The following is a 15,155-nucleotide window of genomic DNA, read 5'->3' as shown; positions in this document are numbered from 1 at the left end:
GTGACCCACGACTACTCATACAATAAATTTATTTCAAATTATCCCAACACCTAATTAATATTCCTTGCTTTAATAAAAAATATATCAATTTTTCATTTGGTGACCACACAGTGTTTTAGGTTTAGAGCTGGATTATTGTTACTTAAAGGGCTAGAACTGCAGTCTTCAACAGTTTCAATCATTTATTAACAGAAGCATCATTTTCTGATGTGCCAGCTTGCAGGTTAACGCTTCCTGCAGAAGTAATTCCATATTTTAGAAAGTATGTCAGACTAATGCTGTCCTCAACTTCCTCTTGCCATCTCATAACTCTTTTTACTTTCTAGCCAATGCTTCTCATTGCTTAAGTTTATTTGTCCCACGTTACCTCTTGAATTATTCACACGCCCAGCTTTCGTGGGACGTTGCTTTTTCATTTGCAAGCTCCAGTACATTTGAAAAGAACCTGTAGCAATTACTCCCTTAGGTTTCACCTGCAATTTACAGGGTATTATAATATACCACTCGCAGACAAGGACAAGAAACACCTCTCCTCTAGGGACTGGAAACATTTACAGCTTTCAGGAGTGTCCTGGGAGGAATGCAAGAGCCCCACTCTGGCTGCAGTTCCTGTATGAGCCCTCCTGCAGGATTTTATTCATCTGTTTGCTGAGCTCAACATAATTCCTGTGCATCATTAGAGGCGGAGGGAACAAAAGAGCTTAGTGGGAACTAAATCTGAGAGGTTTTAAGGGCAACTGCAGAATCACAGAGTAGTTTGAGTGGTTTTCTAAATGAAAATTAGCGAGCCAGCTACCCCAGCAGGAAGGAAACTCCCAGGTGACGGTGCACGACACCTGGTACACAAGAAAAGATGAGCCAAGGGTGGGCTGGAGCTCGCGCTGGAAATTGTGTCATCCCAGAGCTGTGACAAGGGGTGGAAAAAGGAGGAGGGGTCTCCAATGGAAAAAGCCCTGGGTTGGGTTCAACAGTCTCAAAAATAACTGGTTCACCTGGAGAATGGATCCAAACTCAAAGAGAGTGGGTTTAGATTGGATATATGGAAGAAATTCTTCCCTGTGAGGGTGGTGGGTGCTGCCCCATCCCTGGAAGTGTCCAAAGCCTGAGTAACCTGATGTAGTGGGACATTCCCTGGCCATGGCAGTGGGGCTGGGAGCAGATGATCTGTAAGGACCCACACCACAGAAGGAGAAGGAGAAGGAGGAAAAGGAAAAGGAAAAGGAAAAGGAAAAGGAAAAGGAAAAGGAAAAGGAAAAGGAAAAGGAAAAGGAAAAGGAAAAGGAAAAGGAAAAGGAAAAGGAAAAGGAAAAGGAAAAGGAAAAGGAAAAGGAAAAGGAAAAGGAAAAGGAAAAGGAAAAGGAGAGAGAGAGAAAGGAAAAGAGAAGAGAAGAGAAGAGAAGAGAAGAGAAGAGAAGAGAAGAGAAGAGAAGAGAAGAGAAGAGAAGAGAAGAGAAGAGAAGAGAAGAGAAGAGAAGAGAAGAGAAGAGAAGAGAAGAGAAGAGAAGAGAAGAGAAGAGAAGAGAAGAGGAAAGAAAAGAAAAGAAAAGAAAAGAAAAGAAAAGAAAAGAAAAGAAAAGAAAAGAAAAGAAAAGAAAAGAAAAGAAAAGAAAAGAAAAGAAAAGAAAAGAAAAGAAAAGAAAAGAAAAAGGAAATGAGTGGCATATGTACTCTCCTTCTGTCCCGCTGGCCGGCTGGGTGCTCTCTGCGGAGAATAATTTAAAGTTGTTTAACCGGGGCGGTGCGGCGCTTACAGGCGGCCGCTCCCCTTCCCGCTGGCTTCCCGGTGCTGGCACGGGGAGGCTGGGAGAAGGACGAGGAGGAGGAGGAGGAGGAGGAGGAATAATGAAGCTGACCCGGCACTGTGAGTAGGATGCGCTCCGGAGCCGCTCCGGGTGGGATGAGACCCCCATGGCCAAGGGGAAGGGGCGAGAGAGCTGATGCCGGCTCAAAACCCAGCTGTCAGTCTGGAATAAGTCATGCTCAAGTCTGAAATAGATTCTGTTTTTTTAATTTTTCTCCTCTGTTCAAGCCCAGCTGCGTGTGGATGGGTGTGTATTAGCGAGGTGGGGCTGCGTGGGGGTTTGGAGTCAGCTAAACACAGAATAACTGGGCTTACATTTAGTGGTTTAGTTGTTGCCAACGGAGGGGTCAAGGGAAATCCGGAGCTGCTGAAAGGTGGAAATGCTGACGCAGGACCCGAGGGAAGGGCAGGAAGCTCTCTCAGGGCAGAGGAGATATTAGGAGAGGAGATACTAGGAGAGGAGATATTAGGAGAGGAGATATTAGGATTTTAGGGAAGGGGTTTTCACCCAGAGGGTGGTTGGGCACTGAACAGCTCCCCAGGGAAGAGGGGAGCACTGAACTTGACCGAGCTCAAGAAGAGTTTGGACAACACTGTCAGGCACAGGTGGGATTGTTGGGATGTCCTGTGCTGGGTCAGGAGCTGGACTGGATGATCCTTGTGGGTCCCTTTAAACTCAGGATATTCTGTGATTCTGTCATCTTTTCCTTATGCTCTGCTGTTTTACATGTCCTGCCACGCCTCCATCCTGACTGTCCTTCCTCCTGGCTTCTCTCTGCCACCTCCTCTGCCTGGCACTGTGAGTATTGTGAGTGTCCCTGCCTCATGCCAGTGCCATGGCTGGAACTCTCAGGGAGCTCCTCTGTGGCAGAAATGGAGCGAGGGAGGCACGGCACCACCTCTGCAGCTCAGCATCCCCATGTTCTCCTTGGTGCTGAGCAACCACAGCCTCCAATACCAGCAAAAGCACAGTCTGACTTTCCTGCATGTAGGCTGGACTTTGTGCTTTATTACTCTTAAACGCTTAATCACAAATATTAAACTCTCGTGATTATCTTAACTTTGTCTGAGCTTATCGCTTCGCTGTTAAGTGTGTAGAGGTTTCACGTGTCTGCAGAGAAACCCAAAAATGAATGTATGTGTGCGGGATAAATAACCTCAGTAAACCTAAGAGAGCCAGCTGGACCCAGCAGTTCGGGTCAGTGAGGTCTCTTGATACCTTCTGAGTCCCAGAAAGCAAAACCAAAAGTTGGTCGACAGTGAAAATATTCTGTGAGTTCTGAGAACCAGGTACAAACTATGCAGGAGAGATGGGAAATGTATTCCTTGAGCCTTAAAAGGCATAGTTCAAAAAATGTTTAAGAAGCTTGTGTTCTAAATAAAATACAGAATATATTATAGATTCACAGAACTGTTTAGGTCGGGAAAAACCTCCAAGATCATCAAGTCCAGCCTTTGATCGACTGGATTTCACCACCCTGTGAAATACAGAGTAGCACTGAGTGCCACATCCAGTTGTTTCTTTCAACTCCTCCAGGGATGGGCACTCCAAAGCTCCCTGGGCAGCCTCTTCCAAGGCCTGACACCCTTTCCATGGGCAAATTCCTGCTGCTGGCCAAGCTGAGCCTGCCCTGGCCCAGCCTGAGGCCGTTCCCTCTGCTCCTGTCCCTGTGCCCTGGCAGCACAGCCCGACCCCCCCGGCTGTCCCCTCCTGGCAGGGACTTGTGCAGAGCCACAAGGGCCCCCCTGAGCCTCCTTTGCTCCAGGCTCAGCCCCTTCCCAGCTCCCTCAGGAATTCTCCAGCCCCTTCCCAGCTCCCTCAGCCCCTCCTGGGGCTCCAGACCCTTCCCCAGCTCTGTTCTGGCACACTCCAGCCCCTCAATGCCTTTCTGGTAGTGAGGAGCCCAGAACTGGACACAGGACTCGAGGTGTGACCTCACCAGTGCCCAGTACAGGTGGGTCCTGCTCCTGTGGCCACCCTATTCCTGATCCAAGCCTCAGTCCATCAATCCAGCCTGTCCAGATCCCTCTGCAGAGGCTTCCTGCCCTCCAGCAGACCAACACTCCCACCCGACTTATGTTTGCAAACTGAGTGTGCCCTCACCCAGATCATCACTGAAGACATTGAACCTGACCAGCCCCAGAATTGATCCTGGAGGACACCACTCAGAACTGGGTGTGGCACTGTCACTATAGGACACGAAATGAGACACGCTCACTGCTGCTCTTAAGGTGAAGGGAAGTAGGGAAGTTTATTTTCTGACTCTTAACATTTTTGGTTTTCCAAAAGTGACAGTGGATTGGAGGGTGACTGTGCCACCCCTCCAATGACACTGAACAAACTAACAATTCATTAAATTTCTCTTCCTCCATAAAAGAATGCAAAACAATAAGTTATTTACAGAAAGCGTGTGAAAAAGCATGTTGCAAAAATGCAAACATCAGAAAGCTTAACAAAATCTTAAAAAATCAGGGTGACATGGCACCATCCCCCAACACCCTCTGAGCAGACCTGTCCAGGCCTGGGCTGCAGCTTTTCCAGATGTGTGGGAGATGGTGTCAAGGGCTTTGCTGAAGCTCAGGCACACAACACCCACAGCCTTCCCTAGTGGGGTCACCTGGTGATAAAAGGAGATCAGGTTGGTCAGGCAGGACCTGCCTTTCCTAAACCCTTGCTGATCCCCTGGTTATCATGTTTGTGCCGCGTGATCCCGCTCAGGATGATCTGTTCCATGATTTTCCCAGCCTCTAAGGAACAACATCAGGCATAACAGCAGTCAGACATTGTATTTTCTCCTCTATTTAGATAAAATGCTGCACTGTTGAGCCTGTTTTGCAACAGAGTTGCTCCATAATAATGATGAAAACTAGTGCAAATACATTGTAAAGGTAAACCTGCCAAGCTAACTGTGGAATGAGCAAAACAAAACCTGACTGGTGCTCTCACAGATCTTTGCAATGAACCACACCCCATCCTCTCCCCAAAAACAGTCACTGAAATCTCTCAATAAAATTGTCATTTTCACTTCATTCTTCCAGGGTTTTGTCTTTGAAACTTGTGACTTGGCCTCCTTTATGAATTCAATATATTTTGTATATAAATCTGGTAAACTTATTTAATATTGAAAAAGAACTAAGGTTGGTGTCATCCTGCTTGGTTCCAGCAGCTTCCTGATTTGTGCATGTGGATTTTGTCAGTGTTTGTGTTCACATCACTGCACAAATGAAGTTTCAGGGTAATTCCAGTATTATTTCAGTGTGGGTTTGCACCTCTACTCATGGTGGAATGAGAGATTTCTCATGGGTAATACTTCAGGAAATTTATCATACCTGAAGATACATTACATTACTTTCTCAAACTTAATCCTTTGCTGAAAACACAGCAAGTTTCTCACAATATCTCCCCTGCAGTCACACAAATGTTTCTGCAATGTTTCATTGAGCTTTCAATTTTTGAAGCTGGGAGATTGCAGGAATAACCACGTGGAGAAATATGGGAGTAGCTAGAGAGGAAAAACTCTGTCTTTATGGTTGGTTATCAACAGAACCTGTGTGAATAAAGTCCGCTGTTATAGAAAAATAAATCAAAGTTCCTTCTGGCATGAATAACCAGAAAAACAGATGTTTTCAGAATTTGGATGCAGACCAATTGGGCAGAATTCACAGGAGTGGCAGAACTCGCAAAACAGGACTTGAGGAGGACAAGGGAAAAATTTGGCCTTATTCTAGAGAAAGGCTAGGGCAGAAATCTTAATGTTTATAAAGGGCAGTTCAAAGAAGGAAAGGAGAGAATTATCTTACGAGTGTAAACTGTTATAAGGAAGATTCAGACTAGATAATACAAGATATTTTCTAGAGGGCTGGCAAAGTAAACATACTGCACAGTTTTGGACATTGGTCCTGTTGAACTCAGTTTTTAGGACTACAAAATGCATAATTTCCTTTTTTTTCCCCACTTTAACAGAACTTTGTTTTCAAAGGATGGTTCTTTACAGATCAGGAAGTGACTCATGCCTCTAAAACAACCTGTTCCACTACTGCAGTGTGATAGTTCCTCGTTTAGCATCATAAATTAGGTGGTGCATTTCATCAGGAAAGCCATCAGCACTTCTGGTGCTTGAGGAAAAGCAGATACTCAATGTGAGGAGGAAGCCTTTCACAACAAGGGTGCTAAAACACTGGCACAGCTTATCCGGGGAGGTATTTCCAGGTTTTCATCCCTGGAAAAACCCAAGGTCAGGCTGGACAGGGCTCTGAGCAGCCTGATGCAGTTGAAGAGTTCCCTGCTCATTGAAAGGAGGTCAAATTAGATTAATTAATTAGATTGAGGGTCCCTTCCAACCCGGATTATTCTGTGAATGCAGTGAGAGCTCATTGTGTGGAAGGGATTGTTAGGGCCACGCTGTTTTAACCCAGCATGTTGAAAAGGTGGGTGCAGGGAATTCCCTGCTTGGTCAGCATTTAAAACCATTCCTGGAGTGTTTGCACATCTCAAAAAAATCAATGCTAACTGCAAAACACCTCTGAAGCACCTGATACTTACTTTTCAGAGTCAAAATCCTACTAGGATTGAGTTAAACTTTGTGTTTCTTTGAGATGTTATGGACGTGGATTGAAGAGAGTGATTGGGGGAATTTTCTGCTTGAAGATCGAGTTTTAGAAACAAAAGGGGTTGTCCTTGGAGAAAGGAATGCACCAAATACTCTATTGCCACATCTCTGAAGGCTGTGGTTAGCACAGTGAATCAGACAAAAAACAGCCAGTTTGGGTAGCAATGCCAGAAAAAAAATAACAAGAATTTTTGTGTTGCTATGAAAACATTTTTATGTTTTTTGTTGGGTGGGTTTTTTTCCTTTTTATTTTCCCCTTCACAGTTGTTCTGAGATTATTTGGATTACTGTTGACATCCTTGGCTGCTTGGTATTTGGGATACTTCGTTGCTGCTCATGTACCCCAAAATACAATATCTATTGCTGCACTTCAAGAGATTGGAAAGAAACCAGTGTTGAGGGGTATGTAGTTGTATTTATTTCATTTTTCTTCTTTCTTATACTGTATCTGATATTGTATATTTATGTGCTAAATAATAAATGCTTGTTAGCTAAGAAATCATTTGGTATGTGCTATTATAAGAATGAAGTTGACTGTAAAGTTAATTAAAGCAAAGCTAAACCTTTTCTTAGACACTATTTCTGAAGAAACACAACGTCAGCCTATTTTTGAAAGTGTACAAAGGCAATTATTTGAACACTGATGTAAGAGCATCATATTTGTTTGTAGGCTAAAGGGTACAAAGCTGCAGCTTTGTTTCTGATACATATATTTTATATTTATGATAAACAGCTGAACCACTAACTAAACTTTGTGAGTAAATTCTCATTATTTTTTAGCTCTACTCTGACCAGGTGGTTTAATGAGTGTATTTTTGTCATTCTATGACTAAGTTATTGTGTGAAAAAAGGGCTTAAAATAAGAATGGTAACTATTCACTTCAAGCTGTAGATAAGAAACCTTCATCCTGGTAGCCCTTGTTTCCTGTTCTGTGGAATTGCAGGTAATAATTACCTTATTTTCAATTACACCTCTTTGGAAATCAGTGATAACTTCAGTGATAACTTCCAGCCCAAACCAACATGTGATGAAGTTGCCACGATGCCAGAGAACTGCCAGGATTCTGTGTTCACATGTTGGAGATCAGCATGTTGATTTTAGGGGATTTATCCCATGTAGGAATTGTTCATGCAGCACCCAATAAAACATTTTTTCATCTTTGCTGTTGCAGCCCCAGCCCCCAAAAGGCAGAAGTGTGACCTCTGGTCTCCCTGCCCACCTGGGAACTTCGTCTATCGCATCCTCAGTGGTGGTGGCAAACAGAGGAGGCCTAAAATTTGTTTTGAGGATGAGGAGTGAGTACCACTCTAGCTTTACACCTAAGCAAGTGCTTTGTACTGTGAGAAAAGATGTTTGGGTTTGGCTCAGTAGCAGCAACTGAGCTCCTACCAGGGGCTCCATTCTGGTGGAAAACTTCAGAATTTATCTGACAGTATTTAACTCTTCTTCTTCTGCTTTTTCTTTTTTTTTTTTTTTCTAACTTAATCTCCAGAGATTTTCTTTGTTCTTCTACATAAGCTGCAGATGACTGTTAGTTTTCAGCAGGATTTTTAATTTTCATGGTGCAGGACAGCAGATTTACAGAATGCTGACTGCTCGGCACCTTCTGAAAGTCAGGTTCTTTCACAGCTTTTCAAACTGGACAGGCAAAAAATAACTTCAAATCCTTGCAGTGACCTTTCCTGGAGACATAATTCACAGAGAGCAGAGTCACAAAGCCACCTCATCTTGTTTGTTTTGGGGTTTTTTTCCTCCTTTATCTTTCTGGCTGCAAATGTATGAAATATTTTCTTGATCTGGCTCATTTTGAAAGAGTCATTGTTGAAGGAAACTGACTGATACACTGTGCAAGATTTTTGTTTACAATAGAGTTTTGAATTAAAAAACTGAAGAAAGCATAAGTATCAGAAAATTACTTAGCACTGGTAAACATAACTTTGCAACAGAGCTGCTGGACAGATGTCTTTTACTGATATTGCATTTATTTCAATTCCAGGTTTATAAATGAAGGGAATTATGAAGCTGGAAGTGGTATAAACATTGCCATTGTGAATTGTATGTAAGATAAACAAATGTTAGAGAGACACATACTTTTGTATTGCAATAAATTACCAGTGTTCTTGGGGGGCTTGGGTATTTTGTTTTGTGGGTTTTTTTACCAGCTATATGGAAAGGAAAGGAAAATATTGCAAACTTGATTCACATGAATGTAAGAAAAACAAATCTGTGTGATAAAAACAGTCTTCTGGGTAAACAAAAGAAACCCGTTCATAATCAATATAGGAAAATAGAATAGAAAATGTGCACATAGATGTGGTGTATTTCATTAGACAAAAGACTTGGAGCACAGCAAGAATATCTGTGATCTCCAGCAGTAGGACTCAGCTTTCAGCTTCAGTCCTTGATAAAATATATCTGCTGCTCCACTGATAAGGGGGAGGCAGGAACTGAGGGTTGCAGTTCTGCCTCAAGGTGTAGCCATGGTACAAATTCCTTTTCCAGACTTGTTCAGGATACAGAAAGACAAATTCAAATTTTAATTAATATTAAACCTCCATTTGCTTGTAGTGAAAGTCAATGGAAGCAGCAGGTGTGCTTTATTCTAGGTTTGGAGGCACCTAAATATTGCTGTGGGTCTTCAGGGCAGTTAGGACTTGGTGAAGAGAAGGAGAGATCCTGACTCCATTTCAGAAGGCTGGTTTATTTATTATGATATATATTACATTAAAAAAGACCACACTGTAACTACACTACAAAGAACAGAGAGAAAGATTTATCAGAAGGCGAGACAGGAATAGAAAGGAATGAATAACAAAGTTCTGTGACTCCCAGAGAGTCCAAGAGCTGCTGCCTCCTGGATTGGCCACCAAGCAGAAACATCCCACACTGAGCAATGGAGGAAGCACTTGCTGCATCCCACAGCAGCAGATAACAAATTGTTTACACTTGAAGCTGAGGCCCTTCAGCTTCTCAGGAGAAGAAAATCCTAGCAAAGGGATTTTCATAAAATATCATACCTACACCTAAATCCTAAATTTTGATTTAGATGAATGGGAATGGTGATGAAGTGCAGTGTATTCAATAATGGGTCCAGAGAAAAATGAATGTCTAAATCTTGTGGGGGAGAGGAAAGAAACTGAGTTCACAGGCACAGTCAAGCTGGCTTTGATCACAAACCCCTTATATTTTAAATTTTTTTGTCTCACTATTGCTAAGCAAGATCTGGACTTTGTCTAAACGTGTATGGTTTTGCTGAAGGTTAAATTAACCACTGACAAGAATCTGTTCCAAATTTTTCCCCAGTTAACTACTGCCTTGTTTCCCAGCAATCATAAAATCTTTCCTGGGTATAAAATATAAAATTGAGTTTAAATTGAGAGTAAGAGGAGAAATACTCATCTTGAATGCACAGGCAAGATGGTGGCAAATAGGAGCAGGTAAATCTGTCCATTATCCTGCACCTGTGTGTAGCAAAACGTATTTTTTTACATGTCCACTAATTAGATCAGGCAAGATGATGACTGTTCTTAATGAGTGCCTTATGGATAAAAGGCTGAACATCTCAAACACTGCACAGAATAGGATTAAGCTCATTCAAACAGTCTTAGGCTTAACCAATTTTCCTATCTATGGCCACGACCTTATTTTCCTTTAAAATAAGAAGTAATAAAAATTGTTTTGTCACATTTGATGATTCAGAGACTACATGAAACAAAATATTCTCCTCAAATCTTAACCTTGTTTCATATTTCTTCCAATTTAAGAACTGAGACAAAAGAAGCCAAATAAAACTCAAAATTAGGGATGCCTAGCTTTAGCTGAAAATTCTATGTTTGCCTATTGAATGAAATGATATTTGCTCATATTTAGATTTTTTTAATTACAGATAAAACAGGAAAACTCATGTCGACAAACTTTTTTGAAATGTGGAAAGAAGGTAAGGAAAAGAGTCCAATAGAGCTTTTGTTGTGTTTCTGCATCAAGAAAAGACAGATTCATGTAATTATCCTCCTCTTTCCTTTTTGACTTTGTCTTCTCAACAGGGATCAGCTAGAAACAAACAGCTGCTGTCTTCATAAAACATGTTCTGGCCAGATATGATGACAAATTTTGCCTGAAAAGCTGAATTTCTCCTGCTGGTTGAGATAGTTAATGATCTTTTTTTGTTAAATTATCTTGTTCTTTTCCCTTTTGTTTTTGTTTTGTCCTTTTCTTTGGTCTCCATTATTTCAGTCTGGTAGGAATGGCACTTAAACCACACATAACATCCAGATACTTCACTCAGCAAAATTCCTTTTCCTGCCATATCTTGTTCTATTTTAATTACAAAATAATCACAGCAAATTTGTTTATCTGCCTCTTAACATTCTTCCACATAGCTGGAACGGTTATCTACTTTAAGAGTAGCTTTTAACACATTTTCTAAGCTTTGAATGGCAAGTTTCCTTACCTGTTAGTGAGGAGAACCAGAATGCTCTGAGGCACTGCGAGCTGATTCCCTGACTCCTTAAAAATGCTCGTGACCATGGGTGCATGAGTAGGACTGAGATGTGTGTCCACGAATAACCAGCTGTGTTGTTCTGGTTATTTTGTTATTCTAGTCATATGTGTTGTTATGACTCCACAGACCACTCAAGGGAGATGATGGATTTCATCAGGAAAGCACCAGAAGGGACCCTCCTTCTGATGGCCACTCACGATGATGGCAGCACCAGGTAGGAGGTTATGGAGCCTGAGGGGCAGAGAGGTGAAAAGCTGGAAAATTCATGTCGGGAATTGGTGTAAAGGAATGGTAAATTCCACTCTACACTCAGAGTTTTCTCTCAATTCTTGTCTAAAAGTTTTAATTCCATGTCTTTTCCATGATTGCACATATCTGTGTGTTGGTGTTCCTTAGGAGGGTAGATATTATCTTGTTTAAAAGCACCCCAAAGGGCACTGCTGTTATCTCTGGGTCACAACCTTCCTTACTCTGAAATGTTATTTATCCACACCTCCAATTGTGATGTGTCTAGTTTGCATTCCTTCTACCACTGATTTTTCAGGTGCTTTTGAATCTTTGGGGGTTTTTAGCTGAGTTCATGATATGGTAACTATCCAGGAAAATATTTAATCCATATTTGACACCCTTGTCCTTGTTTAGGAAGGACTGAAGCACCAGACAGGATTTGATATACATTTTTCTTTCTGCTATGCTGTTACAAATGGGTTGCATTAACATCAGGAACTTACTGAGAAGAAAAAAAAAATTATAAATTCAATTCTCTCTGTGAATTCAATGTGATGCTGCTACCGCAGCTCTCAGGACTATTTAAATCTCATTTTTGCTTCTGCAGGCTTAATGCTGAATGTAATGCATGAATCAGCCATGATCTTTTTCATAAATCTTCACATCCTGAATTTTTAACACACATTTTTTCACTTTTTCACTCACATTTTTCACTCATTTTCCTAGGTTGAAACATGACGCCAAAAAATTAGTAGAAAAACTGGGAAGTAAAGAAATAAAGAATATAAAGTTCAGATCAAGTTGGGTTTTTATAGCTGCCAAAGGCTTCGAGCTGCCGGATAATATCCAAAAAGAAAAGGTCAGATTTGTTTCATTTTCACTTTATATTTGCCTGTATATCAAAACCAAAAACTTTGGGAATTACTTGCCCACAGATTGCAGGAGGATTAAAGATACTGTTTTTTTCACAGAGATTTCTGTTTGCATCTGTGCCCTTCTTGTGTTCAGTTTCTGTAAGCCCAGTCATGCTCATCATGGGACTGAGGCAGACAGAAATGAGAAAACTCAACACAGAGTTCAGGTCCCTCAATGATGCTGATTCCCTTCCAGCCTCCACAGTGGGGCTCTTTTTCCCAGAATATCACAGAATGGTCAGGCTGGAAGGGACCATGGTGGCTCTTCTGGTGCCACCTACCTGCTCCAGCAGGGCCATCCCAGAGCACAGGGCACAGGGCTGTGTCCAGATGGCTCTGGAATATCCCAGGGAGGAGTCCCCAGAGCCTCTGTGGGCTCTGCTCAGGGCTGGGCACTGCCCAGGGCAGGAGTTGTGCCTCCTGGGCAGGGGAATTGCTGGGCTCAGGCCCTGCCCGTGGCTCTGGGGCCATTGCTGGGCCTGGAGCAGAGCCTGGGCCTGCTCTGACCTCCTGCACACAGGGACAGCCAGGGACAGGCACAGGGACAGCCAGGGACAGCCAGAGGGACAGGCAGGGCCAGGCAGGGCTGAGGCCCCTCTCAGCTGGGGCTCCTCTCCAGGCTGAGCAGCCCCAGCTCCCTCAGCCTTTCCTGGGCACGGAGCTGCTCCAGGCCCTTGCTCAGCTCCAGGAGCTCCTGGCCCTGCTGTGCCGAGGAGCCAGAGCTGGACACAGCACCCAGAGGTGTCCCCAGGGCTGGGCACAGGGGCAGGATCACCCCTGCCCTGCTGGCAATGCTCGTCCCAATGTCCCCCAGGACACCATTGGCCCCTTTGGTCTCTGCTGGGCAGGGACAGCTCATTGTCCACCAGGACCCCCAGGTCCTTCTCCACAGTGCTTTTTCTCAGCTTGTGCTGGTGCAGGATACTTTTGCAATATTCTTCACATTTCAGAGCTTCTGCTGAACAAAGATAATCAATTTAGTGTATATTATGATAGCCATCTGCGAAATAAATAAAGCACTCTGTGTAAGAGAGAAACTGGCAGAATCTTCACCCATTATGTTAAGCAAGATGTGCAAGATTCTACTCAGCTTCCCAGTCCTCCTTCATTACCCCCTTCTCTTGTATAAGGTTTGACAAACTGGTATATAAATAGAAAAAACTAGATACTGATTTTTTTTTAATTTATTTTATTGTTACAGATAAACCACTCTGACCAGACAAAGAACAGATACAAAGGCTGGCCAGCTGAAATCCAAATAGAAGGCTGTATCCCAAGAAACCTGATCTGAACAAATGCATACTTCATTAATAAAGACAATTCTATATTTTTATACCTACGACTGTAATTAATTGCCTCCAGAACTCAATAAGCATATGAACACCAATTGTACAACAAGTCAAATGCACAGTTTTTAAACTGTCTTTGCTCTCTGTGGTTTTATTCTAATCTGAAAACAAGCAGGTATTTTGGTAAGAAGTGAAAATAAAATAGTCTGATTTGGAAATGCAATGTTCAGGAATTCAGTCATAAAATGTCAGGATTTTTGCAAGTGAGTATATATTGTCATTAATACTTTTAGGGGTTTGGTTTTACTTGTTTCTTTTTAGTATGTCTTTTCTTTTGGTTGCCTTTAAATACTAATATACAAACAGGATTTAGTATAAATTGTAATATAAAATAATTTGCAATACAGCAAATTACTTTGATGTCAGTTTATTAATAACGTTTCTTCTGTTCACAGAAAATATGGCAAGAGCAGGCACATTTGTTGAGCTGCTTTTAGTGATGTTGACAACACAGAATAGCAATGCTAACACGTAAAGATCCAGTTACTTTAATTATTTTGCCAAATTCAAGCTGCAAATCTTCAATATTTTTTCTTCTTTTAAGTGCAACTTACATACAAAAATATAGTGACTTCATGCAAGCCTAAGTGTTGTTCATGTTAACTATAGTATCAAGCACATAATTGAAAGGAAGCTGTATAAAAATTTATTCAATTTCCCTTTTTTTGAAGCACAGCATGTGTCTGGACTGGTCTTAAGTGGTGTTTGTCCCCCTGTGGTTCAGACATCTCCCATATGGCTGATTCCATAACTTACATTGCTTCCTGCAGCATTCCACTGTTATTCCAATTATTCCCCAACCATATGGAATTAACCCAAAAGGACCAAGCCAATTACATGGAGAATAACTCATCACTATTCTTTTTATACCATTCCATGATGTGTCTGATGATTGTCCTCATCTACTCTCTCCTCCCTAGACTGAACCCACCTGTTTTCATCTTTCCTTACATTTTTTTCTCAACATTAAAACATTAGTTCTCTGGTTCCTGCTCAAAGCCCCCTTTGAAACTTCAAATGAAGCTTGGAAGCTTCAAATCTCCAACTGTGGCTGCCATTTGTAGTCACTGCTGTGTTCCCAGAAACTTTCTGGTGTTGTGTCTCTCACCAGTCCCTAAAGTTTCCTGCTACTGGTTTGCAAACTGCTCCATAGCTCAGGGACACTGCCAAAAAAAACCATTTGAATTAGTGTGACTCAATCTGACTTTGGCAGACTCAGGAGTTGCTCCTTAGCACCCTGCTGCTGATGAGGTAGATACAAACTGAGCACTTCAGTAGCTGTTTCAATGTTTTTCCACATTAAGTCATTCTTCTTAATAACAATAATTTTTTTCGGGTGGTGCCTGTGTTACTGGCAGGACATTTATTCCTTTGAATCGTAATCACCCTTTGCTACATGCCTGAATTACAAAAATAACATAATTACAGTGCTAATGCCTGGCAGTCCTCAAGAGTGCCAAGCTCTGAGACAGCCCTCTAGCTCTGTGCAGTCTGACAGCCGCTGTCTCCCGCTCCAGGCCACAATTAATCTCACATCAATTACAATTAAATTTTACTTTAATTTCTGTTTAGCAGTTACCATGAAGTACAACATTCTCATGCTTTACGTTTGCTCTGTTCTTCACACTCTGTACAAGTGGTCCACTCTTTGCAACAGTAAAAGCTGTGCCTCTCATCTGAATCAAAGATCAAACCACCCTGAGAACCTTTCACAGCACAAATTCCTGCAAAATGGTCTTTAACCCGTGTTT

At 42.1% G+C, this 15,155-nt stretch overlaps 1 protein-coding gene across 3 annotated transcripts; it reads left to right on the top strand.

Annotated features, from left to right (window-relative positions):
• The first annotated feature begins 1,725 nt into the window (after nucleotides 1–1,725).
• FAM3B (FAM3 metabolism regulating signaling molecule B) lies at nucleotides 1,726–13,390 on the top strand. Of its 3 annotated transcripts, none has more exons than XM_038154215.1 (8): nucleotides 1,726–1,861; nucleotides 6,676–6,813; nucleotides 7,584–7,707; nucleotides 8,409–8,467; nucleotides 10,299–10,349; nucleotides 11,040–11,127; nucleotides 11,868–12,000; nucleotides 13,257–13,390. In XM_038154215.1, exons 1-8 carry the CDS (start codon nucleotides 1,843–1,845, stop codon nucleotides 13,344–13,346), a joined length of 702 nt encoding a protein of 233 aa, XP_038010143.1. In that variant the 5' UTR covers nucleotides 1,726–1,842; the 3' UTR covers nucleotides 13,347–13,390. The 3 variants fall into 3 exon arrangements, with proteins under 3 accessions (XP_038010143.1, XP_038010160.1, XP_038010152.1); XM_038154232.1 differs by lacking the exon at nucleotides 1,726–1,861 and adding an exon at nucleotides 1,868–2,048; XM_038154224.1 differs by lacking the exon at nucleotides 1,726–1,861 and adding an exon at nucleotides 1,868–2,600.
• Nucleotides 13,391–15,155: the final 1,765 nt, after the last annotated feature.

Source organism: Motacilla alba, chromosome 1 (assembly GCF_015832195.1).
Source record: "Motacilla alba alba isolate MOTALB_02 chromosome 1, Motacilla_alba_V1.0_pri, whole genome shotgun sequence".
Lineage (NCBI taxonomy): Eukaryota > Metazoa > Chordata > Aves > Passeriformes > Motacillidae > Motacilla > Motacilla alba.
This window is presented reverse-complemented; position numbering and strand designations above follow the sequence as displayed.

Coding starts and splice junctions, on each gene's coding strand:
- FAM3B (XM_038154224.1), top strand. CDS start 2,453: ATGATCCTTGTGGGTCCCTTTAAACTCAGGATATTCTGTGATTCTGTC. Junction 10,350..11,039: donor TTTTGAAATGTGGAAAGAAG/GTAAGGAAAAGA, acceptor ATGACTCCACAG/ACCACTCAAGGGAGATGATG. Junction 12,001..13,256: donor ATAATATCCAAAAAGAAAAG/GTCAGATTTGTT, acceptor TTATTGTTACAG/ATAAACCACTCTGACCAGAC.